Consider the following 16,948-nt stretch of genomic DNA (forward strand, 5'->3'; position numbering starts at 1 on the left):
CCTGACTCAGGCCATGGTGGTACCAAAAGGATGAGCTGCAGAGTTGAGGTGGTAAGTGGGGATGGGGAAAGGACTACAGTTCTCCATCCTGTTTCCCTGTCAACACTTGATAGGCCTTTAGGAAGATAGCACTTAGGAACATAGAACATAACTATGGATGAGGAGGAGAGCTGGTCTTGTGGCAACAAGCATGAATTGTCCCCTTTGCTAAGCAGGGTCTGCCCTGGTTGCATTTGAATGGAAGACTGTATGTGAGCACTGCAAGATATTCCCCTTAGTGGATGGGGCTGCTCTGGGGAAAACATCAGAAGGTTCCAAGTTCCCTCCCTGGCAGCATCTCCAGGATAGGGCTGAGAGAAACTCCTGCCTGCAACCTTGGAGAAGCTGCTGCCAGTCTGTGTAAACAGTAATGAGCCTGATGGACAATGGTCCGATTCTGTATAAGGCAGCTTCCTATGTTCCTATAGCAAAGCTAGTTTTTGAGTTCTGTCACCAAGAGATAGAACCCGGATGGGGATAGACAGGTAGATGCAGCTTTGATTCTTAAAGGCTTCGATAAAGTTCTGTAGGACAGAGCACATGGCGAGGCTTCTACTGCTGATCCCACCCATCCTGACACCAGCATCTGCTTGCATGCAGAAGGTCCCAGGCAGATGCCTGGCAGCATCTACAAGTGGGCGTGGGAAAGATTCCTGCCTGAAACCCTGGAGAAGCTGCTGCCAGTCAGTGTAGACAATACTGAGATAGATGGACCCATGGTCTGACTTGGTATAAAGCAGCTTCCTATGTTCTTATGACAGGACAGTGTGTTTCCAGGGGGGAAGAGGGAGTATTTCTCCCCGCTTTCCCTGCTCTGCTTTCTGGAAAAAGAAGATAACTTCTGCTGAGTCAGCCCATTGGTCAGCTTATTTCAGTATTATCTACTCTGACTGGCAGCGGTTCTCCAGGGCTTCATGCAGGAATCCCCCCCCCCCGCCCTTCCTGGAGATGCTGGAAATGGAACCTGGGACATTCTGCGTGCAAAGCAGATGCGCTACCACTGAACTACACCCCCATTCCCTTTATGTTCTTTAAACATGAAAGCCTGCAAACCCGTCCACGCGAACAAAAGTTGGTCAATGCTATCAGCATGCAGATTTTGTATACAGAATTGTTCGAGACCAAGCAGCACTTCTGCACAGCAGTCGCTGTGAGTAGACAAGGTTGATCTGGGTGGAAGTTGCTAGCTCCTTTGTTGGGAATCTGGCCTGGGTGTCTTGGGCTGAAAATGGATTCTGAGCTAGGCCTGCAGGCAGCTAATTGTGGAAATAATGGAGAGTGAAGGGATGTCATCCCAGAGTCTGCGCTGCAGTCACAAGAAATACTTTATTTCCATTTATCAAAAGTGGCCAGCTGGTGCTCTGTGCGCATGTGCAATTAGAAAACCTCCACAACAATTAGGCTCTGGCTTTTGAATGAGAGGCTCAGGGACTGCAGTGCATAAATCACTCGGCCCATTTCTCAGCTGCGCCCTTCCTGTCAATATCTGTTACCAGTGACTGTTACCACCTGCTGTCCTTCCTGAGCTTGCCTTCTGCTCTCTTCTGCGCCCTACTCCTTCTGCACGCTGTCCCTTTAAGCAAAGGCTGCACTGCAGAAATGGTTTGCTTTGATGAATTTGAGATCTGTATTGTTTCCAGCACATTGGCTTTGCAGCCCTTGCTCTGTCCCAGGGTCCTGTGTCTTGCACGTCATCTCTGCCTATTTTTTTACTGCTTACGTATTTCATGGTTTTAAAACTCTGAAGCAGGGGTTCCCAGCCTTTTCATTTTCTATTTAAACCAGTGTAGCCCCTTCTTTCACAAACTGCGGTACCCCCATAGAATGTGAGTGTGTACACATATACATTATACATAAGAACACAAATTTAAGTGTTGCAGTTAGAGAGAGAGGCCACTACAGTCACGAGCTCACATCCACATCAAGTTACTCATAAGCAGTCTTACTGAAAATAATGGGACAAATAAACTTGCCCCATTAATTTCAGTGGGAGTATTCAGTGCTGATTTTCTAAAGCACGTCAGGTAGAAGGGAAGAGTTTGCTGAGCTTCAGCACGTAACCAGCCAATCAGGAACGGAAGAGGAGGGTCTTCTCCCTCTGTCCTCTCTTTCTGCATTGCTGAGGCACATCAGCTTGAAGCCGACGATCTTCGGATAGGGAACAAGAAGCACATCTTTAGCATGGGGAGGCAGGAGAGCTCTGAGTACCCCTAGGGAGTGCTTCAAGTGCCCCTAGGAATACTAGTACCCATTATTGGGAACCCATGCCCTAAAGCAATAGATTCTATCTATCTATCTATCTATCTATCTATCTATCTATCTAATTCTCTAAGGGGTACCCATGGCTAATCCCGTGCATGGAAGCTTTCACAAGTTTGTGAGCAGAAGCACTGTGGTGACTGGGCCGTGGAGATTCCATATGCAGATGGGGGAGGAGCCTGTGAGCAGAAGCACCATGGTGATTGGGCAGTGGGGATTCCATATGCAGATAGTAGGGAGGAGCCTGTGGCACCATGGTGATTGGGCAGATAGGGAGAAGGAGCCTGTGATGGTTAAGGACAGTTGCAATGAAGCTGTTACTGTTCGGAAGATGTTCTTGATTGTTTAAAAAATCCTAGGATGCACAGTCCTAGGCATGTTTACTTGGAAGCAAGTCCCTCTGTATTCACTAAAGCGTAAAGTGTGCTGGAGTCGATTTCGACTCCTGGCACCCACAGAGCCCTGTGGTTTTCTTTGGTAGAATACAGGAGGGGTTTACCATTGCCTCCTCCCGCACAGTATGAGATTATGCCTTTCAGCATCTTCCTATATCGCTGCTGCCCAATATAGTTCCAGCAGGGATTCAAACCGGCAACCTTCTGCTTGTTAGACAAGCATTTCCCTGCTGCGCCACTTAAGGTGACTATACTAAAGCGTACTCCCAGTAAAATGTGGATTGCAAGTGATATTAGATCTGATTTGGGGGAAAGAGGGGAAAAATAGCAAGGGGAAAGAAATGCACTAGTGGCTTTGCCAAGCAAATGTGGGTGGAATCTTACTCTTGGCAGAGAAGCTGAAGTCCCACCTTTACTGCCCACCCCCCACCCCACTCCATGCAGCTTTAAATTTGGAGAATTTGACAGAAAGGGCTCTGGCTGGATACTGTAGGAAGCATTAAGCAATCATGCCAGCAGCCTTGGCAGAGTGCCTAGAAGACATCCTTAAGGGTCTTCAAACATCGCCTCAGCTATTCCAGGAGAGTTTATCGATTATCTTTTCTTAACAGACAGCAGTATGAAAGAGCAGCTGCCTATAGAAGTGAGCTTTGCTAAAGGGAGCGAGGGAGGTGAAACACAAAGGCCCCACTTTGCTGGAACCAGACTGTGCCTGTTCCTGAGACCAGCAGATTTTGCAGAACACATTCCTTTGAAATGCTAGCACTGAGGTGCATTGACTTCTATTTTCAATTCTTTACTCCCCCACCTCACAACCGCCTGACTCGAGGCGTACACATGCCTCCTTAACTCCTTGCTGCCTATCGTAGAGTTCATTTTGAGGCAATGGTCTGAGACAGCCACTTTGCCTTAGAAATACAAAAGAGAACAGGTAAGAGAGAAGTATCTGTATGAAGCCCTTTCTTTCTTCTTGGAGATGTAGGGAAGAGCGTATGACCCAGCACTGCTTAAACATTTCAAGTTTCATTTATCTTCCTCATGCATGAAGGTAAATAATAATCATAATAATACATAGCATTTATCGAGCACTTTGAAGAGTTCAAAGCACTAAGACTATCTCCATATTGCTTACAACTCATGAGCTAGTGTGTGATGTAGTGGATAGAGCAGAGCTTGACAAATCCCAGGCGCCAGGGAGCCATGACACCCAGGCTAGGATATCCAGAGGTATAGTACTTATTTGTCCCGGGCAGCCCTGCTTCTGATCTTAGTATGTTACTTGTAAAAGGGATAAAGAGAAGCCCGTTTATGCCCTGCCTCTATAGGGTCTCTCACTAAGTCCTGTAATTTTGTCAGCTGTCTGTTGACTGGCTCCTAAGTTTTGGGGCTGTCTTCTAGATTCAAAGAAAATTTGTCAATGCCTGGGTTATAGTATTGAACTAGGAACTAGAGAAACCTGGGTTCAAATCTTCACTCCACCATGAAGCATGGAGTAGAGCTGGTCTTGTAGTAGCAAGCATGACTTGCCCCCTTAGCTAAGCAGGGTGCACCCTGGTTGCATTTGAATGGGACACATGTGTGAGCACTTGAAGATATTCCCTTCAGGGGATGGAGCCGCCACTCTGGGAAGAGCAGAAGGTTCCAAGTTCCCTCCCTGGCTTCTCCAAGATAGGGCTGAGAGAGATTCCTGCCTGCAACCTTGGAGAAGCCGCTGCCAGTCTGTGAAGACAGTACTGAACTGGATAGACCAATGGTCTGACTCAGTATATGGCAGCTTCCTATGTTCCTTCTTGGGTGATCTTGGGCCAACCAACCTAGTCTCCTTCTCTCAGCCTAATCTATCTGATAGGAGGCCTGTTCACATGTCATGTTCAACACATGTACATTCAGTGTACACTGTACACATATCTGTATACGTGTATAGTGACTCACATACTACCCCTAGTCATGGTATGTTCAACATAGTATAATATGTGTACAGTGTCTGCGTGTACAGATCTGAAAATATTCAAATCATGTCCAGCAGCACACTTCCTATCTGTACCATGCATTTGAGGGACCTGTACTCAGGTTCACTATGTACAGACATAAACAGTTCGTCTCACAAAAATACGTACCTATGTACAGACATCTGTACACATGTGCAACATAATGTACACCGCCTAGAGATGTACATATCAGGTGGTATAAAAATATGGCAAATAAATTAATGTCTCAGTAAGGCTATTATGTCCAATGCATATACAGCAGGACACTTCATGTCTGTACCCTGCATTTGAGTTCACTTTTAAAGTGAATTCTTATACAGTCATTTACACATGTGTGCAGACATCTCAACATACCTACAGTGTGATGTCTAAACAGTGGAAAGAACAGTATATGCCTCCCTGAGTTCCTGGGTAGGGTAGGGTAGTAATGTAATGTCCCTACCTGCCAGACGGTCCTCCTTAAGTGGCACAGCAGGGAAATGCTTGACTAACCAGCAAAAGGTTGCTAGTTCAAATCCCCACTGGTACTATATCAGGCAACAGCAATGTAGGAAGGTGCTAAAAGGCATCATCTCATACTGTGGAGGAGGAGGCAATGGAAAACCCCTCCTATATTCTACCAAAGAAAACCACAGGGCTCTGTGGTTGCCAGGAATCGAAATCGACTTGATGGCACACTTTACCTTTTACCTGCAAGACAGGTCAGCTTTATTATCCTCCATGTTGCAAATGCAGGGTGGAATAGGGTTAGAGATAGTGGCTTGCCCAAGGCCATTCAACCTTGGTGGCTTTTGCTTTTAATTATGTAATCATACCAGCACTTAGCAGGCTCAGGCAAGATATCATCATATCCTGGGATTCAGTCCACAAAACTCTTTGGATACTTAACCTTTATTAGGGTTTCTTGGACTGGAATCCCAAGCAAGCTGCAAGCAAATGGAGGTTTCACACTGCAAGAGTGCTTATATATGCTCCCCAGCCCCAGTGGAGCAGTTTATGTGGTTTTTAGACCTTGTATGATACTTGGGGTATTTCTGTTTAGAGCAGGCCAGTGGCAGATTTCTAACTCATTTAAGTATCCCTGCCCTCTCCCCCAGGGGTTCCCAACAGTGGGTCCTCTGATGTGCAATGGGACTACAATTGGTTGGAGGCCATTATGGCTGAGGATGATGGGAACTGCAGCCCCACAGCATCTGGGCACCCATGGTCAAAAATCGTGCTGCACCTCATACTGCCAAACTGAGTCATACTTGCGAATTCTGGGTTGCCTCACATGTCTGTTTAACAGCAGCAGCTGGAGGGCAAATTCCCTTCCTTATTCAATTAGAAAATAATATAATCAGAGCTTCTTCTCATCCAAACTGTCAGAAAATACAATGCTCTGAAGTAAAACCAAATCCTGTGGAGTTTGAGATCATAATCACCATCTACAGAGCCAGAGTGGTGTAGTGGTTAGAGTGTTCGACTAGGATCGGGGAGACCCGAGTTCAAATCCCCATTCAGCCATGAAATTAGCTGGGTGACTCTGGGCCAGTCACTTCTCTCTCAGCCTAACCTACTTCACAGGGTTGTTGTGAGGAGGAACCTAAGTATGTAGTACACTGCTCTGGGCTCCTTGGAGGAAGAGCGGGATATAAAATGTAAATAAATAAATAAATAAATAAATAAATAATACACACCCTTTAAATGCATGCGTGAGTGTAGCAGTATAACAGCTAGGATATTGGCATTTTCTTAATATTCTTTCACTAGCCCTGTATCTAATTCCCCCTTTGCTGGCATTCAGAGACAAGCAAGCCCAATGAAAAGGTAGTACATAAGTCCTGTAAATGGCAAAAGCCTAAGACATGCAAAAATCCAGCAATTCGTGCCCTCAGGGACCAACAGTCTTACCAGCACCAGCCTTTGACATAAAGTAAAACATGGGCAGAGTTCTGTGAATTAGCTCCAAAAACAGTTCATTAACCGAATGCATCACTGACAGCTCACAAAAGAAATATTTTTTAAAAATTTAAGCTAAGAGTACAAGTTAATTCACCACAAGGAATTGCTTGGGCCAATTGCACAGCTCAGTTTACATCTCCATGTCTTTTGGTTGTTGATGACTGTTCCTTCCGTGTCACAGCTCATAGTGAAGGCTACTCTGAGAGCCAAAACAGAGCATCAGGAATGGCTCACTTTCGCATTTTCCTTTGGGAAATTTAAATTATTCTGACTGTATCCATTATCCACACTTATCCCCTTGAATTACAATGGCATACATTCCCCCCCCCTCCCATGTTCCCCTAAGCTTCCATGCTAGAAGAACATGCTATCAGTTGAGAAGTGGCTTTCCTTTGGTCTTGTGGGCTAGTGCCTAACTGAAGAGACCTTAGTTCAGTGTCCTTCACTGCAAGGCCCTGGGGGCAGCTTCCAACAACCCTCAGTGCAGCTCCCTGGCTCATTGTTTATTGGGCCTGTGATACTTTGGCCGAAGCAGAATCCTCTGCACAGTCCACCCAGCACCATGCAGAGGTGACTGTTCCCACTGTGCAGTGCTGCACTGTCTCCAGCACTTTCCCCACAGAGCTCATAAGAGAGGGCTCTGTCTCTCTTAAGAGGCCCTCTCAGCAATAAGAAAAGTGCAGTGCAGTGAGGTGGTCAGCACAGTAGGAAATGGCTCTCACATCAAAAGCTGTTTGCCATTTTGGCTCTCATTTGAAAAATTGTGAGTATCACTGCCTTAGTTGATTAATCAGAGAGTTTTAGTAAATCTGTATAAGACTACAACAGTAGTTTTGAGAGGAAAGGCATACTCCATTTTTAGATGGTGCATGATTATGTTACAGCAGATGTCATCTCAGTAGAGGCATTCCCCTTTGCGAGCAAAGGGGAATGCCTCTTCTGTACCAGTGCCTGCCATCTGCAGTTTTTCCTATACTTCTATTAAGAATAATTAATGTTTCAAAAGATGTGTTGATAGTTGACCAATTAATTGGAGATTAATTTTAATCCCTTTAAAAGGTTTTAAACTGATCAATCAATTAAAGATTGAAGTCATACTTATAATCAATTTCCCATACCCTCATTGTCCCTCAGTCATTTTTCTCCTCTTTCACACTGATTAGAAAGCCTTCTTGTACTTGCTCGAGAAATTCATTCCCAGTCCCTTTCCTGGATAAATGCTTGGAAAGTGGTATGTAAGTAGTACTGCATTTACCTAAATCTAAGACTAGGTCCCCCGCCCCATTTTTTTAAATATTAGAAATCATGGGGGTCGTCTTAAATTCAGAGTCCTGTTCCTTTTGAGTAAGTGTAGGTATATTAAGGGGCTTGTCTTAAATTCAGAGTTGTCTTTAAGTAGTAAATATAGATAACACATACCATTTGAAAGTCACCATACATACATGTAGCCACTTCCTGACTGGATTCTCCACTCCAAAGCCTAATTGTATCACTCTTCTGCTTCCCAGGATCATTTCTGATGGAGATCTATCATAAAATTCTCAATTATTGCACACCATGTTAAGTACCATTTGGCAAATAGCAGTCTGTATTGATCCCCTATTATCCCAGTCATGTGTATGTTCACTCAGAAGTCCCACCGAGTTCAGCCTTAAGCCCAACTTAACATGCACCCATACTGCCGCTTATGGGTAATGCTAGCTTCTTAAGAAGTGTGTGTGTTAAAGGGGGGCCCATAGGCCTCAAATGTTTTTATAGTAAAATATACACTGGTGAAACTTTGTGTGCTACAAGGAAGATCAGTGAAATGTAGATTTCTAGTGCTCTCTGATGTCCCATTTAAAACTATAGGTTCATTAAAAACAAAGAAGAATGTAGGGTGCATATATACATGCCTGTCTAGCAGGAGCCAGGGCAGTTATTCTTCACCTTGCTTTGGGGTAAACTCTGCTTCCCCCACCTTTGCTACTCCGACAGCACAATACCTGACTCCAAATCCAGTTCTAATTTTGCCCTCTCATTTCATGCTTCAGGCAGACTTTGAATTTTTTATTTTTTTTATTTTTTTTGCAAACTGCCATAAAAGTTTCCAGTTTGGCAATATAAATATGCAATAAATATTTTTCAGGCACCTGGCCTATTTATTTGGCATCATTTTTAAAAAGCCATTTTTAAAAACCCACCTTGAAACCTTGCTCTGGGCAGGGAGGGGAGTGACCTCATGACTGGCGTAAAGATCAGCCAGTCAGTATTCTGCCCAGCAGGCTCCTACTGGAATCTAAAAGCAGTCGTTGCAACCAAACTTGACTGACCAAAGAAGAGTGAGCATGGGTTCACAGTGCGTCTCCTGATGCGAGGAACACAGTCTGGTTTTCAGAACAGAGTGCACATTTTGTGTGGCTCAAACTGTTCAGAAAGAGCCTTTAGTACAGGGCTTCCTGTTCTATGAACCTGTGGATATAAATGTTGTTCTTGATCCTGAGAAACTTGGCTTTGTATTCTTGATTGGCCATAGCTCACGGGGATATCCTTGTGTTAATCATCCCGCTTTTCCCTCACCTTAACAGAAAGCGTTCAGGTTGGGACTGCTGGCATAGTTATTCTACCTCACAGAATGAATGCAGAATTTAAATTGTGCTCTCTGTCAAAAAAAGTGCTGTATAGATGATTAACTAGAAAGCACAGTAGCTCATGCCTTTTAAGAATATTGAATTCCAAGAAAACATTAGTTTCAGTACCAAGTTGGTTCCCCACCCCCCACAATATATTTATATTGATCAGTCTGTTGCACCAAGCAAGATGGCAAAGCTCTGTACGCAATTACAGAGGGAGATGAACACTTTAAAGTTTGATGCACTTATTGATTACTTGGGTAGAGATCAATTTATTTCTGCTTGCTGGCCATCTTAAGAAAACTTGTTCCCTGTATACTACCATTCATGGGCTGTGACTACTGGTCAGGCATGCCTGTTTTAATAGGGTTCATATTCTCTTCAGTCATGAACCTAAAAAAAGAAAAGGCAGGAGAGGGGGGGAAAAACAAACAGAAGCAGACCTTATACCTCCCTCCAAGTAAAAGAAGATGGATGTAGTGTCAGGCTCAATTAGATCCAATTGTGCTGGCTTTTGCCAAAGAGAACAATGCACCTTTTGTGACCAACTCTCAGCAGAAAGAATGAAGTTTTAAATAAAAGCAGCAATAGTAGTCTAGGTGCTGGTTTCCTTTTGAGGGCACAGTGGAGGTCCAGTAAAACCTTTACTCTGAACAGGAAACACAAGGGTGGGCTTTCCTGTCTTAAAGCAGCAGAAATATCATCATGTTCCTTTTCCTGTTGAGACATGGGGACATTACCATTGCTTTGCTAACTGGGGAACAGTTGATGTCCAAGGCAAAGCTGCCAGTGCAGGTTACACTGCAGCTAGAGAAGTTACTATGGCTGTGTTGTGAACAGTCTGTTTACCTGGAGTGCATTAAGGACGAAGGCAACTAGTAGAGGAGCAGAGTGGCTAGCCACCATAGGAGTGCTTGAAATGCAAATGTACAGGAACTCCAGACCATCCCCCACCCCCACCCTCCACATGGAGGAAAAGCAGCTTAAATACAGCCAGGCCTGGAGAGGAATGTTAAAAAGAGGGAAAGAATCACCCCTCCTCCCTTCCATAGGGACCCTCACACAGCAAGATTCAGTATGCATGACTGAACAGGCAAGCAAGCAAGGACAGCTCCTCTTTTTAACTTCCCTGAACAATGGCTTCAGCTCCTTCCACCATTTCACATTCTCTCTAACACCCCCCCCCACTATTCCCTCCTTTAATAAGAGGGAGAGAAAGCTATGCTACATGACTTAGGAAAAAAGCTTTGTTTTATGCCCGATAAGCACTGCTTAATCCCCCTCTCCTCAATAATAATTAAAAAAACACACTCAAATTGAGAAGTTTGGAAAAAGAGCAAAGATTGGGGCAAAAGTCACAGATGAGTACAAAAAGGATACTTTCCCCAGTTTTGGCTATTTTAACATCCACATTTGATTTTCCATGTTCATTTCAAAGCTTGGACAACAAGCATTCTTGCACTGACTCAAATCTTAAGTTTGGGCTACTAACGCTGCTGGAAAATGAAAAGTTTCAGATTGCCATATTATTCCTAGCATCTGTAAAAAATGTTTTTGATTTACTCTGTTACAGTAAAACAGTGGATAAGTTGTTCAACAATAAACTGAAAGCTATTACTGGACAAGTTCAATTACGGAATGCACATAGAGATGGTAAGAGAAACCAAGGGTTGTAACAGATCCTTCTAAATATTGCTCTGCTAGGAACATAAGATTATGAAGTTGCTCAGTCTCCTGCACAAAACAGACAAAGCCTTCCAATTCCTTTGATTCACTGAACCAAATTGCTCACTGAAAGAGAAGGGATGTGACAACAGTTCTGTAAAGTTGCTTCTCATAACTTTCGATCAACATACCTGCCTTTTCAAAAGATAAAGACAACACAGATGCAACTTTTTTTTCAAAAACATACTTCATATTTCCTCTTTTATTATATAAATATCAGTTTAACCTTTTACTGTAAGAATATAAAATGTTTTAAGAGGATCTTTATTTTTATACAAATTCACAAACAGTACATTTAATCTATGATGGGGTATACGTTTGGGCTTGTTTGAATTCCATGGCCTGCAATGTGGAGGATTTAAAAATCTGCAAATTAATCCTTTCTTTCCCCACCATTTTTGTTTTCTTTTGAAAGTTGTCTTATTCCTCCTTTTAAAGACAAGTAGTCACGAACTGCCTTTATTTTAATGGCAGAACAGAAAACACAGATGAAATTGACTTTTCCTATTCACGTTACAACTGCAAGTCAGGCTGTTCTGCTTCTCTTTCAACTTCCATACAGGAAGCTCCATACTTGACCTAGGTAATTTGAGAGAAGGGGAGGTGGGAATTTGCATATAAACTGAGTTTCTATTTCACATTTCTTTTTAACCATAGCCCAATCATCAATTTGGACATTAACATGTTACAAGTGTTTGTGCTAGAAGAACAGAAATGCAAGAGCACTGTTGGGTCCCCAAAACCTTAGGCAGGGAGGAAGAGGCACAAAGATAAAGTAGGTGGGAAACACAGGGGAAAGAAACCCCAACCAGCCTTTCCTCTCTCCCCAAAAATGGAAGCAACAGCAGAAGATATTTCAGTCTCAACATCTTTCTTGTAAAAATTCCAGGGCAAGGGGAGAGAGGGAGGGGAAAAGAAAAACCCACCGAGGTAGCCAAACATTTAGAGAGAGTATATTCAGCAGGGGGAAAAGGTACTTTAAAAACCCTCACAAGAACAGCCACTTCAAGTGTCTTTCAAAATTATACTATGTAAGAAAATGAATACTGAGGATAATAATAATTTTTTTTTTAAGCTGAGATCAGTCAAAAGAAAGGATAAGGGATGGGTGCTTTGAAGAAGGCTTATTTGTTTGTAAATAGAAACCAGGTCACAGTATTTCTAGTGAAAGTACCAGTCAAGATTGATTCCATCATTCCTACCAACCCACCCTCCAAATGGAAAAAGATATGTGGCTGGATATGTTTTCATCCCAAACTGCAAAGAAAAAAAGATGGGATAAAGAGGAGGAGGGAGGTGGTAGTGTAGGGATGGTAAAACGTTTTCCAGGCTGTAACTTCAACCTCTGTAGAAGTTGAGCTGAAGCTCAATTGGTGGCAAAGGAAAGATGGTGACAGAATGGGTTGGATGCAGCATAAAATGGGAATGAGGGGAAAGTGTAGCTTAATGTCCCCCGCCTCCCCCCCTCCACCAAAAATAGCAAGCAGAATGAGCGCACTTCAATTGACACTCCAATTCTTGTGCAGAATGTCAAGGAAACATCACTTGCTCCAGAGGAGAAAAGTGCATAAGGTGTTGCTGCTTCTAGCCATAAGCCCAGAAAATGGTGGGTGAGGGAAGTTAGGGGCACAGTATTCCATGTCTACATACTATATCTGCTGTAGAAAGAAAGAGGTGGCCAGCTACAAAAAGCATACTGGAGATGAAAGCATAATGGGAAAGGTTTTGGAAAGGAAGAGATTTAGGTGCTCACTCAAAGAGCAGGTCTGGAGTAAAACAACAAATTAGTGGGCTAGGTTGTTCTTTTTCCATCCCTAGTGCAGAAGGGGGTGGAATCAGATTTGAAGAAAGGGGTTGTATTCATCCCCAGTGCATAAGAGATTGAGAAGCTGCATTCCCAATAGAAAAAGGTCAGGGCAGTGATACTGTATCCATCCACAGTGAAGGCAGATATATAGAGTGCAGTTGGGTCCCTCCAGTGCAAGGGAGGGAACTATAAAAGAATGGTGGGTCCCCCCCTCCCTTTCCCATCTCCACTGCTGGGGCAGGGTGGGTGCAGGCAGGCAGGCAAATACTGAGGATACTTTCCCCCTCCCTCTTCTCCAGTGTAGGAGGTGTATCCCCCTTCCCCCCCCATCTACTCCACTGCAGCAGTCAGTCAGTTGGCGAGTCTCCGGAGGGGTGGGGGTCTCTCCGGCGTGTCCCCTCCTCTCACCTGACCTTCTCGCTTTCAGTCATTTGCCAGAGTCCCAGGTTGAGCACCTTGAGGCAGGGCAGTTGAGTGATGCGCTCCAGGCCCCGTTTAGTGATGCGAGTGCAGCCATAGAGGTCAATGCCTGTGAGCTGACTGAGGTGCTCAGCGATGAGCTCCAGGCCCCTGTCGGTGATGCGGACACACTGGCCAATGTTGAGAGTGCGCAGTCCATGCATCTGGCGCACCATGCGATTGATGCCCTCATCGCTGATGTGGCAGGAGCAGAGGGAGAGTGAGCGTAACCCATCCAGGCCCTGTGCAATATAAGCTAGGCTTTGATCTCCCACTTTGTCACAGAAAGAGACATCCAAGCCCGAAAGGCGCAAGCTGCCCATTGCCAGGTGCATGATGCCCGTGTCACTGATGTTGTCACAAGAACGTAGGTTTAGGGTGCGCAGGCTGCTCATGTGCGACAGGTGCAGCAGCCCCGCATCTGAAATCCCCCCACAAAAGCTGAGGTTGAGCTGGCGCAGGCGGGTGAGGCCCCGAGCCAGATGCTTGAGCGAGAGGTCGCTGAGCTTCTGGCAGTCCTGCAAGGTGAGCTGCTCCAGGCCCAGGCAGCCCTCGGCCGCACTGCGGGTCATGCCCGCCAGGTGCCCAATGCCCACATCAGAGAGGTGGCGGCAGGAGCGCAGGTTGAGGCTCTTGAGGCGCTGCAGGCCCCAGGCGATGAGCAAGAGGCCGGTGTTGGTGATGTTGCTGCAGCCGCCCAGCTCCAGCACCTCCAGGCCCTTGAGGTACTGGGCAATGCGGCCCAGGCTGCTGTCGGTGATCTGCTTGCACAGGCTCAGGTTGAGCGCCCGCAGCGAGCTGATCTCCGCCACGAAGGCGTGGCCCAGCCCGTTGTCGGTCAGGTTGTAGCAGCCGCTCAGGTTGAGGCTCTCGATCTCCGCCATGCCTTGGATCACGTAGCTCAGGCTGCGCCGCAGGGACAGGATCTGCACCCGCCGGATGCCTCGCGCCGCCAGGCTGGGGAAGAGCGAGGGGTTGGCGCGGCGCAGGTGCAGCTTGGCCTCCACGCCGCGCCACACCGAGCGGTGGTAGGCGGCGTCCCGCCAGGCCGTGCACACCTGCGCCACCCGGCCCTTGTCGCGCACCTCCAGGTACCCGAAGATCATGGCCAGCAGCTCCGGGAACAGGCACGAGATGTGCGTCTCCATCGCCCGGGCCCGGCTCCGGCTCCGCTCGGCGCAGCCTCCCGGGCCCGGCGGAGGGGGGCGACGCACCCGCCGGGGCCCTCCTGCCGCGGCGCTTCGACCCAGCCTCCGGGCCTCTCCGCAGCAGCGCCGCCGCCGCCGCCGCTCCCTCGGCCGCTACGTCTCTCTCTCTCTCTCTCCGCGGCTTCCGGCTCGGGCCTCACATCGCCGCCAGGGCGGCCGCCTGCGCCTCTCCCGCTCGGCCCAAGGTGGGAGCGCTGCTGGAGCCGCCTCTAGGCGCGCCACGCCAGGCAGGCCGCGCCTCCGCCTCGCTGCTTTCCTGGGGCGGCCCCGCGCCGCATCGCGCTCAGTCCCGCAGGCGGCTGCTTCCCCGGCCCGCTCTCTGGCTCCCCTTTGTCTCCGAGCCGCCGCCGAGGCGAGCGAGGAAGGAAGGGGCTCGCGGCCGCCGGGCTGCTGCTGCCGCCGCTCTCAGGATCCGCCTCCTCCGCTCGGTTCGGCAGGCTCCGACGCGCTCGCTCGCTGCCGGGCCCCGCCGCCGGGCTTAGGCCGGCAGGGGAGGGGGGAAGGAGGAGGAGACGAGGACGGCGGCGGCGGTGGCTGTGGGGCCGGGCCTGGCTCGGCTGCGCCGCCTCCCCGCGCCGCCTGCGCATTGGTACGATCCGGAACACTCCGAGCCGTCGCCCTGGCAACAGCACCCCCTCCCTCTTCCCCTCCTCCTCGCTCTCTGGTTGGATTAACTCTTGCGCCGTCGCCGGGCGGCCTCCCACGAGGGAGGCTCTCTCAGGCCCTCCCGACTCGCCCGCACGCGGCGGCCCTCCTCTCTCCGTAGCCGCAGCACAGCGAGCCGGGGCTTGTTGTTGTCCCTCTGCCGCCCAGCCCGGAACAGAAGAGCTCCGTGCCGGGCGGGGACAGACGGCCGCTTGTCCCTTCGCTGTGCTCGCCCCCTGGTCGGAGCTGTCAGGTTAGACGGAGCAGCATAGGCGTTGCTAAGGAGACTTCGCTGACGGGAAGGTGCCAAAACACACCGGGGGAGAGGCGAGGCGAGGCGAGGCTGCGGCCGCTTCCCCCCCCCCCCGCCCACCCTCAGTGGGGTTTTCTGGAAGAGGGTGAGAAAAAGTTATTTTTAGTAGGGCTGCTGCCAAGTGGTAGTTTTCTGCCTGCCTCCGCCAGAGCGGAGCTCAGGTGGCATTCCCATGCCCTCTTACAAGGGAGCAAATCCCACTGAATGCATTGCGCTTTACGCCTGAATAAGTAGGCTTAAGGTTGGGACGGCAAAGGCCACCCTTTTGACTCGCCTATTTGTTAGTGGAGCATCTCTTTGGAACTGATATTTGGTGAAGAGGACGTTTCAGTAAAGGGATTAGGTGAAACCTGTTTATGTCCTCATAAGAGCCCCTTTCAGACCTTGTTTTTTGTGCGTCTGGGAATGACTGCACGTGCATTCATTGTATAAGTGAACCTGGGTCCAGACCACCTTAAATGCAGGATATAAATAAGTGTGTTGTTGTTGTTGTTGTTGTTGTTGTTGTGTGTGTTGTTTAATTTATGTATCTCCTGACTCCAAAGGCTCTAGGGTGGCAGTTCACAATCTTTTTGACTCCATGCGCACTGGATGTAATGTGTGAATAAGTGTACATGTGTACAGGGTAGTAAATTTGCACACTGTACAAATTGCATTGTATCTAACATAACATTAATAGGGGGATAAATGTTAACTCACTTACATTGACATGATAACTTATGTTAATGTGATAAATGTTAACTTATATCAGACACAACTTTCCCTTAGCATTTGGCGGAAAAAGCAATGGAGACCAATCACATATTGTTATTTGCTCATAAAGCAGTAAAAGGATTTACTTAACTTGTTTAAGAGAATGGCTCTGAATAGTGCAGTTCTAAATAAATGGCTCTGAATTTTGCAGTTCTAAATAAAACTGTGCAGTCGGCCTATTAATATAAATATGGGGGAAAATAATGCCATTTAAATGACTGCTGCTTTCAACCCTACATGGATTTGTTGAAACTTGGGAATGTGGTTTAGTTTTTAACTTGCCAGAGATCTCTGGACCCAAACCTGATAGCATTCTCAGACTCATATAGTCTTTTATGAGCAGACAAATGGCCCAAATCCAGATTGTTGAAGTCAAACGCAGACGTTTGGCACGTCCTCTTGAGGTGGGGATTTTACCATCTTTTTGCCACTTTGGTATGACTTTCACTATGTCCAAGATCCCCCTAATAAATTGTACCCAAGATCAGGAACTACTTAGAAAAGCTTCTCCATAAAGATCCTTTTCATTAATGACAGAACATGAATGCATTATTTAAATAAAGCACTGTAGTCTAAAAACAGATATGCACCCTCTCACTGAAGCCCATGTGTGTCTGGGGATGATATTAAACTGCAGAGGAGAATGTTCCACTGACTGCAGATCCATACAACCATTTATCAAGTGGTAACTTACCATTGTGTACATAAAGGGGCTATTCACATTGCAGCACTTGTGGGTGGGCAGGAGGGAAGGCAGGGTTCAACCTACCTGGCACACAAGCTGCATACCCACACGACCCA

The 16,948-nt window shown here is 47.0% G+C and overlaps 2 protein-coding genes across 2 annotated transcripts in view; one reads left to right on the forward strand and one right to left on the reverse strand.

Moving 5' to 3' along the window:
* Positions 1–16,948, forward strand: part of WNT5B (Wnt family member 5B) — a 156,081-nt gene that overhangs the window by 68,818 nt on the left and 70,315 nt on the right. The window lies entirely within an intron of this gene.
* Positions 11,147–15,321, reverse strand: FBXL14 (F-box and leucine rich repeat protein 14). The gene has a single exon (XM_053255875.1). It carries the CDS (start codon positions 14,374–14,376, stop codon positions 13,174–13,176), a length of 1,203 nt encoding a protein of 400 aa, XP_053111850.1. The 5' UTR covers positions 14,377–15,321; the 3' UTR covers positions 11,147–13,173.

This window comes from Hemicordylus capensis, chromosome 5, assembly GCF_027244095.1.
Source record: "Hemicordylus capensis ecotype Gifberg chromosome 5, rHemCap1.1.pri, whole genome shotgun sequence".
NCBI lineage: Eukaryota > Metazoa > Chordata > Lepidosauria > Squamata > Cordylidae > Hemicordylus > Hemicordylus capensis.